Raw genomic sequence first — 16,465 nt, forward strand, 5'->3', positions numbered from 1 at the left:
AGGAAAATCCCTAAATACTTAAAACATTTTGTATCATATATTGGCTACCCAGCTGTGTTAGGGAAAAATTAGAAAAGGTTGAAGTTCTAAAGTCGAAACTGAATGGTCAATGACAAACTGACATGTTTGGCTACATAACTCACAAATCAAGATGCCCAGGAATAGGGGTGCACGATACTTTTTTTTTTTTTTTTTTTTAGTACTCACCGATACCAATTACCGATACCTACCGCAACTGTTTTGTTTGTACTTCAGCTGTCCGCAGTGGTACATAGCATTGAAAAAGTTATTTACAAATCCTCAGGACGGATGTAGGGGAAATGGAGCGAGTACAAAGAAGGGCAACAAAGCTAATAAAGGGTCTGAAGGATATTAGTTATGAGGAAAGGTTTTGCGAGCACTGAACTTATTCTCTCTGGAGAAGAGGCGCTTGAGAGGGGAAATGATTTAAATTTACAAATACTGTACTGGTGACCCCACAATAGGGATAAAACTTTTTCGCGGAAGGGAGTTTAATAAGACACGTGGCCACTCTCTAAAATTAGAAGAAAAGAGGTTTAACCTTAAACTGCGTAGAGGGTTCTTTACTGTAAGAGCGGAAAGGATGTGGAATTCCCTTCCACAGGTGGTGGTTTCAGCGGGGAGCATCGATAGTTTAAAAAAAACTGTTATACAAGCACCTGAACGACTGCAATATACAGGGATATACAATGTAATGCTGACATATAATCACACACATAAGTTGGACTTGTGTCTTTTTTTAACCTCACCTACTATGTAACTATGTAACAAATGAAATAAATAGATTTTTTAAAATGTTGTGTTTTTTTCAATGTGAAACGTGTAGATATATGTTAAAGATGTAAATATATCAACAAACAAAAAAAAAAGGTTTTAATTATTAATAATTTATAAAATAGAAGTGAAAAAATAAAATCAGCAGGAAAATACTAATTAAAGTGATTGTAAAGTCTCGTTTTTTTTTTTTTTAGTTAAAATAACAAAAATGTAATACTTACTTGCCCTGTGCAGTGGTTTTGCACAGAGAAGCCCAGATCCTCCTCTTCTCAGGTCCCTCTTTGGTGCTCCTGGCCCCTCCCACCTGTTGGCTATGGGGGTACTCAAGCTGAGCCGCAGTCTCCTGTGTTCATGCAAAAACGGAGCCGCAGCCTGGCCCCCCCTTTCTCTCCTCATTGGCTGGCTGACTTTAATTGACAGCAGCAGGAGCCAATGGTGCCACACTGCTGTCTCAGCCAATGAGAAGGGGAGTCCCTGGCAGCCAAGACACTGCTGCAACATTGCTGCATCTAGATGGGGCTCAGGTAAGTATTAGAGGGGCTGAGGGGGCTGCTGCACACACAAGTTTTTTTTATCTTAATGCATTAAAAGAGAAGTATGTTTTTTTTTTTTTTGGTTCATACTTACCTGCATCTGTCCCCTGGCACCTCTAACACTGAGAACTGAGTGATCGAACACTGCCGATCTGTTAGTCACATCTCTCTGCTCTGCCCCTTCCTTGCTCACTGGAGTCCTGGGCTGTGAAGGGGATGGGAGCGACCGTCTCAGGCTCTCAGGCTGAGAGGCTGAGCTGGGTGTTGGTCCAGGGATCTGGGCGGATCCCGACTCCATGGCCATGATGACGCCGAGCATGGACGGATTCTGTGACGTCAGCAGAGAGCGGACTTCAGCCTGCTCTCTGCTGAAAACGGGTCACAGGAGTGCAAAACGTACTGCACTCCTGTGATCCATAGGAGAAGTACAGCCAAATGAGCTTTGGCTGTACTTCGCCTTTAAGATAAACCCTCTGCCTTTATAACCACTTTAAATGGAGGATAATAAGAAGTTAATTAAGGCTGATTAGAGTAAATTAGGGGTTAAACAGAGGAACATTAAAAAAAAAAAAAAAAAAATTTTTTTTTACTTGACAGGTTGTTTTAAACTGACTTCAACTGCAGATCAAAGTTCATCTTTTTGATCTGTAGATGAAGAAAAACAGTAAGATACAAAAAGACACAATGTTTCATTTTATCTTTCGGCTGAGAAAAGTTGTTCAGACTTGAGAGCTCCAATTGCCGGGATTTCAGTTTACACTTCAGCTGTCAACAGCGGAACCCCACTGACAGCTGAATGAGTCATCGGTTGTTAAGGACGCATCGGCCCCGCTCCTTAACAACCGATAATTGCTGTTTTCTTTTTTTTACATCTCAGTTGTCAGTGGGGGAATCCCACTGTCAGCTGAAAGAATCGAGCCTGTAAGTATCGGTTTCAGGTATCGGAGCATTTGCATGAGTACTGATACTCGTGCAAATGCTCAGTATCAACACCGCAAATGGTATCAATGCAACCCTACCCAAGAAAAGTGACCTCTTTCTCACCTTTTCTTCTCTTTTCTTGGCTACTAACCCTGTTCATTCTCACCTTTTCTCCTCACCTTCCTTCCTCTTTTCTTCTCTTTTGTCTCTTAGGCATACCCCTATGCTAAGTAAAGGAATTATGTCTATACGCAAGTTAGGACCTTTGGTAACCCCATTGCAATGTCGTAACAACCGGGCCGCTGCACTGGCATTGAGTGGTACAGATAGGATTCCTTAGGGCTGACATGTGATATTTAAACAAGGTGTTAAAAGACTTGTAGATGGTGTAAACGTGGATTTATAAAAGACACAACACTGCTGCAATATTTCTGTATCTTTATTACAGTACAGTGTTTTCTATTGACATTGATACTCCGATGGTTGACAGATCTGCCTGTTTGTTATCTGACGTTTTTGGGGCTTTTGGCATTTTTTGCCTAAGCCCCTGAATGCACTTCAATAAAAGCCTATGTGTCCATACACACATATGGGCTGATTTACTAAACCTGGAGAGTGTTAAATCTGATGTAGCTGTGCATGGTAGCAATTAGCTTCTAACTTTAACTTGTTCAATTAAGCATTGACAAAAACAACCTGGATGCTGATTGATTTCTTTGCAGAGCTGCACCAGATTTTGCATGCTCCAGTTTTAGTAAATCAACCCCATAGGCTTTTAGAGGAAATTTCAGAACAGCAGAGTACTGAGCGCAAATGCCAAATGTGGCTAAAGACACCGATAGATGCATTTGCACTTTAGCATTTATTCATTTCAATGGCCAGAATAAGTTAAAATACTTGCCAATGAAATAAACACCCAAGCACCGAACGCTGCTAAACTATGCTAAGCTCATCTAAACTGGTCTGAAAACAATGCAGCTTGGGTGAGTTTTTAGGTCTCAAGCACACAGGCTGTTAAAATAATGTTATGAAAACGCCAGTATCTTTGCAGTGATTTTTTAAAACTTTTTTCAGCGTTTTTGCAATAGCGTTTTTTAGCGTTGTTTTCTTTTTTTTCCAATTTTTTTTTTTTTTTTCAATGGATCAAAAACGTCAAAAAACGTTGGTGAATGACGTTTGAGCGTTTTTCAGCGTTAGAGCGTTTTTACAGCTGAAAAACGTCTCTCAGAACCCACTGGTCCTGGGTTTTTTTTACAGCTTAAAAACGCCTATGCTACTTGCAGCTCAAAAACGCCTAGGTGGGCATGAAGCCATAGACTAACATAGACAGGCCTTTTTAAGCTGCAAAAAAGCTCAAAAAAGCAGCTGTAAAAACGTCCGTGTGCATGAGGACTCAAAGCTTATTTTCTCCTGTCAGGGGAAACAGCGTTTACCATAAACAGTGTGCATGAGGCCTAAACCCAATAAAAACAGATTGGAAAAAAAGAAAAATATAGAAAGTGAACAAAATGATGGATGCTAAAATCCAATGTATTAAATTTGTTGTAAGTGATCATGGGCATGTTATTGAATAGGGTTGTTTTTTTTTTTTTTTGGTCTAATGCTCTGCTTAAAAATTATTGTTAAAATGCTTTTTGTCTGTCCTTATTTTTTCTGGTAACAGAAAGAAGAAATACTTGCAGAGTTGGCAGTACACCAGGGACTGGTGACTGGTGCTGAATTTTGGGTTGATAGTTTCCTTGTGTGCATTTCTGAGGACAGAACTTTTTCGGTAATACTCTAGTACAATGTGTAACTATCTATTGCTTCCTTTGGTAAAGTAATATCATATGAAATATTAATGGGCTGTCAGAGTTAGCAGAACACAACAGATACTGAGCAAAATAAGGAATTCTAATTATGAAAGTATGGCATGTGTTTTTTATGAAAATGAATGAAGCTGTGGGAAACATCAATTTTTTGTTTGGGTTAAAAGGCAAAGTTTCATTTTAAAGGGAACCTGTACTTCATTTTACACTTTTAAAAATTACAGTTTAAAAAATAAATAATAAAAAAAAAAAAAAAGATACCACAAGGTGCTTGCTATTACTTTTATTAGCTGTAAAACTTTCTTCTGTGCTCTCTCTGATTATTTTCTACTAGGGCTTCAAATTCCTTTTCTATTTTGGCTAAGCCTTACCAACTCTCATTCCATTGTCCAGTGAGACTTTTTTTTTTTAGTGATCAGTAAGGGCACAGTAAATGGTCAGGAGAATGGCATTTTTGGAGTATAACCATAAAGCCAGAACATAAAGCCTACAGAGGTGGTGATAAAATACCTTAGCAATTTTTACGCTTGTAAACTGCATTGAAAAATAAGTTTTATATTTTTAACACTCAGATTTTTAGTCTTCTACTGTCTGATGTGCCACACACCCTTTAAATATTCAACATCTACATACATTTTACCATTTCCAATTGCTATTAGAAAAACAGAAACACAAGGCAATATTCAAACTCCTGGCTTGGAAGTGTGAAAACAGAAAGAAAGATACACCGTTTAGGAAGGACTGAAGTACTGTACCCTTCTAATACTTTTATTAAGGTAGAATAGGATAAATGATCTGACTTAAGCACTGTTACACAATTTACTGGATTGCAATAAATGCTTGCTTTCACTTGTTGCCTGCAAATATTTTTTTTACATTAAATAATTATAGGTATGGGACTACCGTGCAGGACATTTGGTATACCAGTCTGGAATAATATCAGGTATGTATGTTACTCAAATGAAATTCATTGCTTTATTTTCTATGTTTATTTGCAGTGTGAACAAATAAACCATATGTGGTCATTAGGGCTGAAACAACTAATCGACTATAATCAATTATGAAAATAGTTGTCAACTATTTCCGTAATCGATTAGTTGGTCAGCCGGTTAGTTGGCCTGCATATAGAATGCATTATTCGTTTACATATCATAAAATACGGTGCAACACACATACAGCTCAGTACACCATTTATGCATGTCAGTAAGTGCCTGAGAGCTCGTGAATGTGTGAGGAGCAATGTTCATGGGACATGTAGTCCTGGGCAGGAGAAGAAAGTGAGTGATTCTAATGGCAGGAAGTTTTTTTTTACCTTGCTATAGGGACACTCTACACTATACTTTGCAGCTTGCTATAGGGGCACTCTAAAGGCAGGAGGAGCCAGAAGCGTTTCACAGTATAAATTAACCCCTTATATCTGCTGGTTTTGCACGATAAAGGGCTAAATTTTGTTTTTTAACCCCATCATGACAGGTGATAAAAACGTGTACTGCTGCTACTAAATGTCTAATGCTGTTCATACAAGTATTTATTTTTGGACTAGAATATTCGTACATTCGATGAATGGTTAAATGTCATTTGAAATTTTCACTTGCTTTTAACATTCAAATTTAAAATGAATGTAATTTTGGAACCACATACACTGGCAGAAAATTTGTTCTATCGGGAAAAGTTTTCCATTCTGCTCCTTTGAAAACTAACGTCGATTTGACCCCACTAACAAGTATAAAATTGTACAAATGTTATTAAAACCAACATTTTTGAAGGAAAACTTTGTTCATGTATGGCCAGCATAAGTGACATCAGGTGCAGGTAATATTATATTACAGTCCTGTCTGCAAATCTGCAAAACAGTGTTTTATGTCCTAAGTTTTTATTTCTTTAAATACATTCTTTTCCTCTCTGAGTCTGATATTATGTACCAGATTCAACCCCTAATAATGTGTGTGTGTGTGTATATATATATATATATATATATATATATATATTAGTCATGACCGAAATTGTTGGCACCCAAGAAATTTTTCCAGAAAATCAAGTATTTCTCACAGAAAAGTATTGCAGTGTTTGCATGTTTTGCTATACACATGTTTATTCCCTTTGTGTGTATTGGAACAAAACAAAAAAAAGGGAGGAAAAAAGCAAATTGGACATAATGTCACACAAAACTCCAAAAATGGACTGGTCAAAATTCTTGGCACCCTTAACTTAATATTTGGTTGCACACCCTTTGGAAAAAATAACTGAGTCAGTTGCTTCCTATAACCATCAATAAGCTTCTTACACCTCTCACTCGGAATTTTGGACCACTCTTCCTTTGCAAACTGCTCCAGATCTCTCTTATTGAAAGGGCGCCTTTTCCCAAACAGCAATTTTAAGATCTCTCCACAGGTGTTCAATGGGATTTAGATCTGGACTCATTGCTGGCCACTTTAGAACTCTCCAGCGCTTTGTTGCCATCCATTTCTGGGTGCTTTTTGACGTATGTTTGGGGTCATTGTCGTGCTGGAAGACCCAAGATCTCGGACGCAAACCCAGCTTTTTGACACTGGGCTCTACAGTGCGACCCAAAATCCTTTGGTAATCCTCAGATTTCATGATGCCTTGCACACATTCAAGGCACCCAGTGCCAGAGGCAGCAAAACAACCCCAAAACATCATTGAACCTCCACCATATTTCACTGAAGTTATTGTGTTCTATTCTTTGTAGGCCTCATTCTGTTTTCTGTAAACAGTAGAATGATGTGCTTTACCAAAAAGCTCTATCTTGGTCTCATCTGTCCACAAGATGTTTTCCCAGAAGGATTTTGGCTTACTCAAGTACATTTTGGCAAACTGTAGTCTTGCTTTTTTATGTCTGTCAGCAGTGGGGTCCTCCTGGGTCTCCTGCCATAGCGTTTCATTTCCTTTAAATGTCCACGGATAGTTCGCGTTGACACTGATGCTCCCTGAGCCTGGAGGACAGCTTGAATTTCTTTGGAACTTGTTTGGGGCTGCTTATCCACCATCCGGACTATCCTGCGTTGCAACCTTTCATCAGTTTTTCTCTTCCGTCCACGCCCAGAGAGATTAGCTACAGTGCCATGGGTTGCAAACTTCTTGATAATGTTGCGCACTGTGGACAAAGGCAAATCTAGATCTCTGGAGATGGACTTGTAACCTTGAGATTCTTGATATTGTTGATAAGTCCTCAGACAGTTCTCTTCTCCTTTTTCTGTTGTCCATGCTTAGTGTGGCACACACAGACACACAATGCAAAGACTAAGTGAACTTCTCTCCTTTTTATCTGCTTTCAGGTGTGATTTTTATATTGCCCACACCTGTTACTTGCCCCAGGTGAGTTTAAAGGAGCATCACATGCTTGAAACGATCTTATTTATCCACAATTCTGAAAGGGTGCCAAGAATTTTGACCAGCCCATTTTTGGAATTTTGTGTGACATTATGTCAAATTTGCTTTTTTTTTCCTCCCTTTTTTTGTTTTGTTCCAATACACACAAACGGAATAAACATGTGTATAGCAAAACGTGTTACTGCAGTACTTTTCTGTGAGAAATACTTGATTTTCTGGAAAAATTTCTGGAGTGCCAACAATTTTGGCCATGAATATATATATATATATATATATATATATATATATATATATGGCTCAAAATTTCAAGTCCTGAGCTACTAGCCAAGCCTCAAGGGTTACTCACCAACAGTTGCTCCGCCCAACCCCTACCCTGCCCTGCCCCTAAACCTGCCCTCATAAATTATCTCATGAAATGACACTTAAATGTTTTATGCAGAGCTAAGTTATAAAAATATTAACAACTTTATCCATGTCCGCCCAATGATGCAGCCTGTGCCCACCAATGCAGCCTGTGCCCACCAATGCAGCCTGTGCCCACCAATGCAGCCTGTGCCCATCAATGCAGCCTGTGTCCCATGCAGCCTGTGCCCACCATGCAGCCTGTGTGCAATGCAGCCTGTGCCCATCATGCAGTCTGTGTCCCATACAGTTTGTGCCCACCATGCAGCCTGTGCCCCATGCAGTTTGTGCCCACCATGCAGCCTACCTGTGGAGGGGAAGAGAGGAGAGCCGCCGGCTGGATGATCAGAGCAGGGAACATCACAGCTTTTAATTTCAATAGCTGTGTGTTGTTCCCCTGCCACGCGCCGTCACTTAAGCCCCTCCCCTTGTCTGGGGATTTTGATACATGTCACCCGTCCTAGGATTGGCTAGAGATATATGGGGTCCCCGACTTACGAATGACTCCTACTTACGAACGGGCCTCAATGCCGGCTGCTTGTGCTCCCTCGATGGTCCTGGATACCTCCAAGCAGCTATCTTGCCACATTCCACACTGCAGTACTTCATGTTCTTCACTTCCAGAAGAGCCATGCGCTATAATTATGCTCAGAGTGGATTAGATATTTTGTTCCCCAACCATATAGCTGGTTATTTAAATTTAACCACTGCATATAGATATATGCATATAAATTGCATATAGAATAAATTGTCTTTTTTTACACTTTGCATATTAGCTAAATTATATACCAAACTGAGGTTTTTATCCAGTTCATCGAAAAAATAATCGGCCAACTAATTGATTATTAAAATAATCATTAGTTGCAGCCATAGTGGTCATTAACTCTGAACATAACAGAAAGCTGGACAGTGGACACTAAAAAAACCAGCAACGCACATGGTAAATTGTGAAAGTGAATAGAAGAAGTGTACAAGTACTTATTGTTGATATTACATTTTCTTTGTTACGTAACATACTGGGTCCTCTTCCTCTTCGGTTTTCTCCTGACAGAGGGCAGTCCTGTATGATGAGAAAAGCGCCAATCTCCATCAGTACACTGTAAGTGCAGGGTGCCATGTTTGGGGAGAGGGGCCATGACACCTTACACTTTCAGACTTTTCTCAGTCTTTTGGGGGTTGAGTGACGCTAGACGAAGTGAAATCTAAAAGACTGAGAACACCTTGTGGCCAAGAAGAGAGGTACTGCGAAGGACAGTTCCTGATAAAAGGTATGTAGTGCAGCCAGAGCTGATTTTTTTTTTTTTATAGAGTATAAGTTCACCTTTCTGAACAGGTTACATGTTACACCCATATTTAGGGTGTAACATGGTCAGCATCTGAATCCTCTCCTCCCGATCCCCCCCTCCCATGACAGCAAGCCAGGGATCTTCTCTCCGTACTCGCTGTCACAATTCAAAGAGTGCAGCCATGTGGGGCTCAACCCACATAACCGTGTCATTGATTCACAGATCCCTGTGATTTAATGAACTACAAATACCATCATGCTTTGTGGATGGTGGCTTGTAGTTCTCAAAGAACTACCAGGGCACTAATGAGCAATCTAGATAGTTCATTAAGCTTCTTGCCATTAAGTAACTGCCTGCCTGTATCACAGGTACGGGCAGACAGCTATACAGACAGTCTGCAGGAGCGTGGCATTACACACACTCATATTTTTTATTTGTAAACGTGAACTTATCCTAAGCCTCCAGGGGAACATTTAAAAAATTGTTCTTTACTATTAAAATGAGAAGCTCTAGCAATCTACTGTATGTGTTGCCTGGTAATATGCTTCTGATGCGTACCTTTAAAGGTGCAGTTCACCCTAAATTGTTTTTGTACGTTTTTTTTAGATGCTATAGAGTTAAACTACCTCATGGTGCCTTACTGCAAGTGGGCCAGCAATGGCAGTGAAATGACCCCCAGACATACTTTATTCTTGTTGAATGGTCTTAACAGCTTGATACGCTTTCTTTAGAAAGGCATGCTGGTAGTGATTAGGGTCATAAACATTTACATTTATATGGAATTCTGTTTAATGTTGTAGCTAAAATAATATACCTTTGGGGGTCAGAAAGTCCTCATCAGACACAGATGGTGGTAGGTATGTAAATGAAAAGTTCACCTTTCGTAACATGTTACACCCATATTCAGGGTGTAACATGTTATGAAAAGAGCGATCCCTGTCCCCCCCCCCCCCATCCCCCGGTGACAGCTAGCAGGGGATTTTCTCCCCCCACTAGCTGTCACAATTTAAAAATAATGAGGCTGTGCAGGGCTCTGCCTGCCTGGCCATGTCACTCCTTTACAGTATTCTGTGAATGGGAAACTACAAGTCCCGACCGCCTTTGAAGCTGTCGGCTTGTCGAACTACCATGGCGCTGTTGAGCGATATGCTAGTTCATTGATTCTTCCTGTCAGTGAGTATCTGCCTGCCCGTACAAGGTATAAGCACATACAGTGCCTTGCAAAAGTATTCACCCCCCTTGGCATTTAATGTGTTTTGTTGCCTCACAACCTGGAATTAACATGGATTGTTTGAGGATTTGCATCATTTAATTTATAGATCATGCCCACAACTTTGAAGATTTTTTTTTTTTATTGTGAAGCAAACAAGAAGGACAAAATAACAGAAAAAGTCAATGTGCATAACTATTCACCCCCCTAAAGTCAATACTTTGTTGAGCCACCTTTTGTCTCTATGAGCTTGCCACATCTTACCACTGGGATTTTTGCCCATTCCTCCTTGCATAACTGCTCCAGCTCCTTCAAGTTGGGTGGTTTACACTTGTGAACACCAAACTTTAAGTCTGACCACAGATTTTCTATTGGATTGAGGTCTGGGCTTTGACTAGGCAATTCCAACACATTTACATGTTTCCCCTAAACCACTCAAGTGTTGCTTTAGCAGTGTGCTTGGGGTCATTGTCCTGCTGGAAGGTGAACCTCTGTCCTAGCCTCAAATCAGACACAGAGTGGTACAGGTTTTGCTCAAGAATATCCCTGTATTTAGCACCATCCATCTTTCCCCCAACTCTGACCAGTTTCCCAGTCCCGACTGCTGAAAAACATCCCCACAGCATGATGCTGCCACCACCATGTTTCACTGTGGGGATGGTGTTCTTTGGGTGATGTGTTGGGTTTGCGCCAGACATAGCGTTTTCTTTGCTGGCCAAAAAGTTTAATTTTAGTCTCATCAGACCAGAGCACCTTCCTCCATACATTTTGGGAGTCTCCCACATGCCTTTTTGCAAACTCAAAACATGCCATTTTGTTTTTTGCTGAAAGTAATGGCTTTCTTCTGGCCACTCAGCCATAAAGCCCAACTCTATGGCGCGTACGGCTTATTGTCATCCCTTGTACAGGTACTCCAGTCTCTGCTGCGGAACTCTGCAGCTCCTCCAAGGTTACCTTAGGTCTCTGTGCTCTCCTTGCCCGGTCCGTGAGTTTTGGTGTGCGGCTGTCTCTTGGTAGGTTTGCCATGTTTGTGCCATATTTCCATTTGGTTATGATAGATTTGAAGGTACTCCTAGGGATCATCAAAGATTTTGATATTTTTTTATAACCTAACCCTGACTTGTACTTCTGAACAACATTGTCCCTTGTTTGGAGAGTTCCTTTGTCTTCATGGCAGTGTTTGGTTAGTGGTGCCTCTTGCTTAGGTGTTGCAGCCTCTGGGGCCTTTCAAAAAGGTGTGTATATGTAATGACAGGTCATGTGACACTTAGATTGCACACAGGTGGACATCATTTCACTAATTATGTGACTTCTGGAGGTAATTGGTTGCACCAGAGCTTTTTATGGGCTTCATAACAAAGGGGGTGAATACATACGCACATGCCAATTAGCAGTTTTTTATTTCTGAAAAATAGTTTTATGTATATATTTTTTTCTAATTTTACTTCACCAACTTAGACTATTGTGTTCTGATCCATCACATGTAATTCAGATTAAAAAAAGTTGAACTAAAGGCTGTAATTTAACAAAATAGGTAAAAAGCCAAGGGGAGGTGGAGGGTGAATACTTTTGCAAGTCGCTGTAGATACACTGACAAGTTGGCAGGAATCCTGCATGGCAACAGCAAATCCTGCATGGCCATGCTTTCCAGACTCCCAAAACCAAAAAATTGGAAAATACACATTTTTTACTTGCAAAAAAATGTGCATTTATTATTATTTTTTTTTTAAAGGTGAACTTATGCTTTAAATATTTGGGATAAATACTGCCTGTGGTCTGGCAAAGAGACTATATTGAGAATGCAAAAAAAGCTTGATGTTGTTAGCATTGATCTGTCTTCCTGAGCTATATTTTGAGTTTTAAAAATGTCTTCAAAATTATCGTTTGAATCAACGAATTTACTGTAAACCTTAGCAATTGTACCCATTTTATTTTCAATATAGCAGATATGGGAAAATCCCCAGATTATTCAAATTTTTCAGGTTGGGTTTTAGGGAGCTTACTGGAGAACTTTCTATGAGTTATGCACAGATAAAAAATACATTTTAAACTGCTGTTCTGATACTGGGTTCTCAGAGCAGGAAAGGGATGCCCTACCCCTTCGCAGAGCTGCAGTAAGGGTTCGAAAAGGGAAGACACAGGAAGTGCCACCTAAGTGCAGTATTAAAAGCAGGATTTAATGGCAAGGTACAAAAAAAATCACGCACATGTGAGTGATTTTATGTACCTTGCCATTAAATCCTGCTTTTAATACTGCACTTAGGTGGCGCTTCTTGTGTCTTCCCTTTTCTATCCCATATACAAAGTTGGCTTTCTCTGAGGACAGCTGCCGCCTTTATAACCCCCACCATTCCCTCCTCATGGACCTATGAACTGTTTATGATCCATCTAACGTTTATAGTTGCACTGTCTTTTGCACTTAAAGTTATTGATACCATTGCTGTGAGCTTCCAGTGTATGATGAGATCTTTCACTTACTTTTGCTTTGGAAGTAGATGAAGACGTTACTCAGGTCAGAGTGGTTCTTTTCTCTCTCCCTGCTTAGTCAGTGGCTTCAGGGTCCTTTTGCTGTTGCGGCTGAGATGTTGCTGGACCTGGGGCTTGCCGGCTATCAATCTGGGAAGGAAAGTGTGTTCCTGTCAATTACTCTCAATGAGGCATAATTTTAAGAATCTGAGAGTACTGACTGAGAGAAGAACTCTCAGAAGAACTGTTGTTCAGATGCTTTCCTCCTTACAGTGCTACACAGAAGTTCTTCAAACCATAGTGTTTAGATGTGGGGTAGAGGTAGGCTGCACCTAGCCACATCCCCATTTGCTGTTTTTTTCTCTTCTGCATACCCTATTCTATAGTTTGTGAGACTTTTTTGTTTTGTCTTGATAGCTTTCCCTCTTTTAAAGATGTACATTGATGAAGAAAATGAGCAGCTGGTTACGGGATGCGCTGATGGAATGGTAAAATTCCAGTTCAAATAATTTTATATTAGTGCTTGAATTATAAAAAAAAAAAAAAAAAAATGGTATATTTGAGTGTCTCTAGTTACTTGTTTATCTCAAGACAAACATATCAGTGGCAAAATTGCTTATTAGATCAGATACATTGAATTGAACATGAATTGTTAATCTTTCTTTCAGTTACGAGCCTTTAGTTTGGTAAAAGGACATCGTTTTCGCTGCCTGTGCAATATTGAACTTCAAAAGCAGAAACTGAAATTTTACAATCAGTGTGAAAATTTTGGACAGTCTGGAAGCTCAGGTATATTAAACTCTGCCAATATTATATGTCCGTTATCAATTACCTTTTATTATATGACCCCATTAGTAATACTTTAAAGGAGGGGCATAGTAAAAAGACAAACATTCATCTGATCAATGCTGAAGCTGTCCCCCGCTGGCCCTAAGCCTGCATGACCACTGACTGCTCAGTTTCCAGTCTGCTCTGAGCAGAGAGTGGTGACTGTTAGGCTTCTGGTACCCAGTCACTTTCGGTGGCTAGGGATAGCGATCACATGATCACAATGTCAACAAAGCTATATGAATGAATTTGCTGTGATTGGTTCACAGCTATCACATGGTATCTGGCCCAATCACAGCACACTGTGCCATCTGATAGCTGTGGGCCAATCACAGCACACAGTAGTAAATCAAAGTGGTATGAATGTAACCCATTGATGAAAGTTTAAAACATCACTGTAACAGCAATCAATGCGTTAAAAAAAGAAAAAAAAAAAAGAAAACCATCCTTTAACACCCCCTCAGACTAGTACAGTTTTATATGGTGACACTAAAATACACTGATGAAAGTATGTAAAAATTTGGTAAAGAAAAGAAAGGTTAGAAATAAAATAAAAAATAAAAATGAATAACAATTATATAATTTTTAACATACTGCCACCAGTCCATATCCCTGATCAGCTAAGGGCCAGGCACAATATCCCTGGGGAGGGGCACAACTAAATTCTGGGGTGGGGGGTGGGGGGGCACAGCCCCCCCAGAACCCCTTAGCCCACCCCAGCACCCCCCTAGATCCGGCCATAGTTTCCTGGCTTTTATGTTAAAGTAATGGCTTAAAAAATGTGAATTACTGTCCATGAACAAGTATTTAATAGAGTTCTGACATCACTCTGATTTAAACTGCTGCAATCATGTTCTAAATCAGAGGTTTGGGAAGACTACCAGGTAACTATCATTTTCAGCAGGAGGTGAGCAGTGGTAGTCTATATTTCATGCAATAGAAACTTAGATAGATAGATAGATAGATAGATAGATAGATAGATAGATAGATAGATAGATAGATAGATAGATAGATAGGATACACACAGTGGATATAAAATGTCATTTTTCGGTTATTTAAAAAAATGAGACAAAGATAAATACATTTAGAACTTTTTCCACCTTTAACCACTTTAGCCCCAGAAGATTTTACCCCCTTTCTGACCAGAGCACTTTTTGCGATTCGGCACTGCGTCTCTTTAACTGACAATTGTGCGGTCGTGCGACCTTGCACCCAAAAAAAAATGACGTCCTTTTCTTCCCACAAATAGAGCTTTCTGCGATTTTTATTCTTTGCGCTATAAACAAACAAAAAAAAGCAACAATTTTGAAAAAAATGCAATATTTTTTACTTTTTGCTATAATAAAACATCCCCCAAAAATTATATAAAAAAAAACTATTTTTTTTCCTCAGTTTAGGTCGATATGTATTCTTCTACACATTTTTGGTAACAAAAAAAAAAAAATAATACCAATCAATAATAAGCGTATTATTGATTGGTTTGCGCAAAAGTTATAGCGTGTACAAAATAGGGGATAGTTTTATGGCATTTTTATTATTTTTTTTTTTTTTACTAGTAATGGCGGCGATCTGCGATTTTTATCGGGACTGCGACATTATAGCGGACACGGACAATTTTGACACATTTTCAGGACCATTGGCATTTTTACAACGATCAGTGCTATAATAATGCATTGATTACTGTAAAAATGTCACTGGCAGGGAAGGGGTTAACACTAGGGGGCGATCAAGGGGTTAATTGTGTTCCCTAGTGTGGGTTCTAACTGAAGGGGGAGTGGACTGTGTAGGGGAAGAGATAGATCGCTGTTCATACTCTGTATGAACAGACGATCTGTCACTTCTCCCCTCAGAGAACCGGAAACTGTTTACATGCACAGATCCCATTTCTCCGCGTGCCCCGAGCGATTGCAGGAGCCCGGCGGTGATTGCGACCGCCGGGCACTCGCATCGGCTCCGTGGCCACAGGGCGAAGCAACATTACATAACGTTGTTTTGCCCAGCCGTGCCATTCTGCCGCAGTACAACTGGGAGAACGGCTCCCGATCAAGCCCACCCGCTCGCCCCCCCCACTCCCAGGTAGCCCAGCTCACAAGCCCTCATTTTCCACTCGAAAATTTGAGATATATATATATTTTGTAGGGGGATCAGACTCAATGCAGGGACAAACTCACAGTTTCTTTAGGAAAACATAATGTTTAATCCACAGGATATTCCCAAACAGAAGAAAAAAGGCATCTTGCCATAAAAAAAAAAACTTCTGCTCTACCGAGCCTTACTGTGTCCATAGTCTGATCAGTCCTTGGTTTTGTAGTAAGTGTCCTTACAAAAAGTCAGGGATAAGCAGCCATGCTCCTAGTTGCCTCCTCACATGGAGACACACACTCTCTCCCTGAGCGCTAGGACCAGCTGCCTTAATTAAGACCTGAAAAGAAAACATTAAATTGCGGTCCATGGACTTGGGAGTCTGTCCCACCCAGATCTCTATCAGAATCCCAATAAAACCAGCCCTGGAACGGACTTTACCAATACAGGATAAAGAACTATCCTTCTTTACCCTGAAGTCTTTGCTGGTATTATCTTAGATTGCAAATCTAAGAATCAGTGGAGGAACATATATCCCATCAATCACTTTCCCTGTAATTTTAACCTGTTTCACAGCCCCCCCCCCCCCCCCCCCCCGCTACAATATACAGTGGGGACGGAAAGTATTCAGACCCCCTTAAATTTTTCACTCTTTGTTATATTGCAGCCATTTGTTGCTAAAATCATTTAAGTTCATTTTTTCCTCATTAATGTACATACAGCACCCCATACTGACAGAAAAACACAGAATTGTTGACATTTTTGCAGGTTTATTAAAAA

The 16,465-nt window shown here is 40.1% G+C and overlaps 1 protein-coding gene across 2 annotated transcripts in view; it reads left to right on the forward strand.

Annotated features, from left to right (window-relative positions):
* WDR27 (WD repeat domain 27) overlaps positions 1 to 16,465 on the forward strand; it is a 608,839-nt gene that overhangs the window by 64,569 nt on the left and 527,805 nt on the right. For both annotated transcript variants that reach the window (XM_073627863.1, XM_073627864.1), the window contains 4 exons: positions 3,916 to 4,023; positions 4,952 to 5,003; positions 13,193 to 13,263; positions 13,444 to 13,564. In XM_073627863.1, the coding sequence (XP_073483964.1) occupies positions 3,916 to 4,023; positions 4,952 to 5,003; positions 13,193 to 13,263; positions 13,444 to 13,564 (352 nt within the window). The remainder of the gene's footprint in view (positions 1 to 3,915; positions 4,024 to 4,951; positions 5,004 to 13,192; positions 13,264 to 13,443; positions 13,565 to 16,465) is intronic.

This window comes from Aquarana catesbeiana, linkage group LG04 (assembly GCF_042186555.1).
Source record: "Aquarana catesbeiana isolate 2022-GZ linkage group LG04, ASM4218655v1, whole genome shotgun sequence".
Lineage (NCBI taxonomy): Eukaryota > Metazoa > Chordata > Amphibia > Anura > Ranidae > Aquarana > Aquarana catesbeiana.